Source organism: Sinocyclocheilus grahami, unplaced genomic scaffold, assembly GCF_001515645.1.
Source record: "Sinocyclocheilus grahami isolate Dianchi unplaced genomic scaffold, SAMN03320097.WGS_v1.1 scaffold410.1, whole genome shotgun sequence".
NCBI classification, from domain to species: domain Eukaryota; kingdom Metazoa; phylum Chordata; class Actinopteri; order Cypriniformes; family Cyprinidae; genus Sinocyclocheilus; species Sinocyclocheilus grahami.
In genome coordinates, this window is record NW_015505589.1 from 62,110 (window position 1) to 64,885 (window position 2,776).

Consider the following 2,776-nt stretch of genomic DNA (forward strand, 5'->3'; position numbering starts at 1 on the left):
TAATTGTGTATACTTGATTACATTTACATCATCTAATGCTTAAAGTTCATCTTCAAAGTTACATAATCACCGTTAATTGTAATATACACTTTATGGTCACACTTTATTTTAAGGTCCAATTCTCGCTATTAACAAACCATTAACTACAAATTTAGCTTCCGTAAACTCCTAATTTGCTGCTTAATAATAGTTAGTAAGGTAGTTGATAAGTTTAAGTATTGGGTAGGATTAGGGATGGAGAGTATGGTCAGAATATGTGCATTATAATTACTAATAAACAGCCAATATGTTAATAATAGGCATGCTAATAAGCAACTAGTTAATAGTGAGAATTGGTCCCAATACTAAAATGTTACCATCTTTATTTTTTATTTTTTATTGAGAGAAAATGCTATCAATTAATCAAATTAATTGTAATATTTAGCAAATGTATTTATTCAAACTAAATAGCGTAGAACATCAGCTATTCATTGGTCATTGGCTGTACCATGAAAATAATTATTGGTTTATTAGTAAAGACGACCATTTTTATATCAGTGCATCCCTTTTTTTTTGAGTGAGCGAAGAATTGGCCTTCCTCTTGTTGTCTGTTTTCAATTTTACACACAATTTGCACTCAATTGCACAGCAACCAAATTTGAACGCTCCCATTCAAATTGCTGAAGCCGTCCACATGCTCTTGTTCTCAGGAGTGGAGATAGGTTTTAGAGCGGGAAATCTTGTAGCTTATATATTGAGTTGGCTGGACTGGAAGTGTTAACCTGTACAACACAGATATATTAATGTTGCAAGCATTTTACACATTCACAGCTAAAATGTAGAGAGTAAAATAAATTATAATAATTTAGTATAGGATATTGTACAAAATCTCAACTTTTTATATTTAAAAAAACACACTGTGCTTAAAGAGTCTATTCAGAGTTATTGTGTCCGTGTATTTGAAGTAGTCCATTCTCAGAACATAGCACTGTAACTGCTAGTCTGATTCACTTTTTGCCAAACAAACCGGACCAAACCGGGCTGAAGTGGATCACGCCAGAACTCCGCGGCTTGATAGAACGTAAGCGGTTTCAGATCGCTCCGTGCTACACTCCTCCATGAGCAGTACCAGTTCAGTCGTTCTCTCCATAGACGGGCTGTTTGTGAGGAATTTATCTCAGCGCTTGTCTCTCTGTGGTTGTATCTGTGCACTCTTTTGTCTTTCATTTTTAGAGCAGGCTCCCCTGATGGCTTCATGGATGTTTTGCTGGGCCCTTGTGGTCTCTGCTGGGGAAGTCCAGCCAACTGTGACGTAGGTCAGTCCTTTTGCCAGCTTCTTCCTCAGCGTCCTTTTCTTTCAGCCGTGCTACAGACTTTCAGCCATCCTGCCCCTGTAGGTTACAGCTGGAGAAACAAATCAGAAATGTCAGATTGAAGTATGCATTTTTTTTCAATGTTTATTACAATACTTTTTATTTTCCCAGCTAAAAAGGATATTCCACCCCAAAAATGAAAATTGTGTGTCATCATTAACTCACGCTAAAGTTGTTCTTTCTTCTGTTGAACACAAAAGAAGATATTTTGAAGAATGTTGCTGGTCAACAATCCCTTTAATATGCAAGGACACCTATGTGTAAACCATTTGTAGGTGCTATTAAACATTGATACAGCAACATTAGGTCATAAACCAAGATTAGGGTGTTACTATCTGTTTCTGAGCAATGTTTGAGAAATCTGAGAAATTGTTTGAAAAAAGTCTATCTATCTATCTATCTATCTATCTATCTATCTATCTGATACAGAAAAACTCTCTTTACATTTAAGGGTTACAAAACGTGCCACGTTTGGAAATTCAAAAGTAGCCATGTGATATTACATTTATTTAAGTGGTCAAAGCTGTGCACACCAATAAAGCCAGTATGAATGGAAACATTGCCAAAAACACTGGCTGCATGTCTAAATGCAAATATTGGTCTGACAGTCACTGGCTTGTAAAAGGCATTAACTTGTCAGATACTATTTGGATGGACTAGTACTGCTCCTTTCCCTTGTCACAGGCCAGTTACCAAATCCATGGTGTCTTAGCTTAAAAATATGTTGGATATAGCAGATTCTTTCCATTTAAACAGAGGGGACACATATATTTACCTTTTGAAAATGACGTTAAACAGGGTTTTAAAGTTAAATGGATAAATCTTAAATGTTACTGCACACTAATATGCTGGTCTGTCAAATTTGTATATATATAGGTCTTTTTAAAAATAAGATTTCTTTAGCACGGACGCATGCAAGACTTATACGTTGTTGCAAATATATATATTTCAAATAAATGCTGCTCTTTTCATTTGTCAAAGAATCCTGGAAGCAACATATCACAGTTTCCACAAAAAAGTACAACTGTTTTCAACATTGATAATAATAAGAAATATTTATTGAGCTGTAAATTAGCATTTGAATGATTTCTGAAGGATCATGTGACACTGAAGACTGGAGTAATGATGCTGGAAATTCAGCTTTGCATCAGAGAAATAAATTACATTTTAAAATATATTCAAACAGAAAACAGGTATTTTAAATTGTATTTCAAAATATTACTTTTTTTAGTGTATCTTGGTCAAATAATTGCAGCCTTAATGAGAATTGGACACTTCTTTCAAAAACATTTAAAACTCACTGACCCCAAACTTTTAAACATTCATATATCATGTCAGAATTTGAACCCAGTGTCTCCTTGAAGTGTGTGTCGTCTCCCCCCCCCCCCCCCCTTGCGCGGGCTTCCTCTCGCCGCGGCACACAA

General features: G+C 35.4%; 1 protein-coding gene across 1 annotated transcript in view; it reads right to left on the minus strand.

The window, feature by feature from the left end:
* Window positions 1–551: 551 nt before the first annotated feature.
* Window positions 552–2,776, minus strand: part of LOC107550948 (beta-1 adrenergic receptor-like) — a 23,782-nt gene continuing 21,557 nt past the window's right edge. The window contains exon 2 of the mRNA XM_016232397.1: window positions 552–1,383. Within this exon, the coding sequence (XP_016087883.1) occupies window positions 1,356–1,383 (28 nt within the window). The 3' untranslated portion in view covers window positions 552–1,355. The remainder of the gene's footprint in view (window positions 1,384–2,776) is intronic.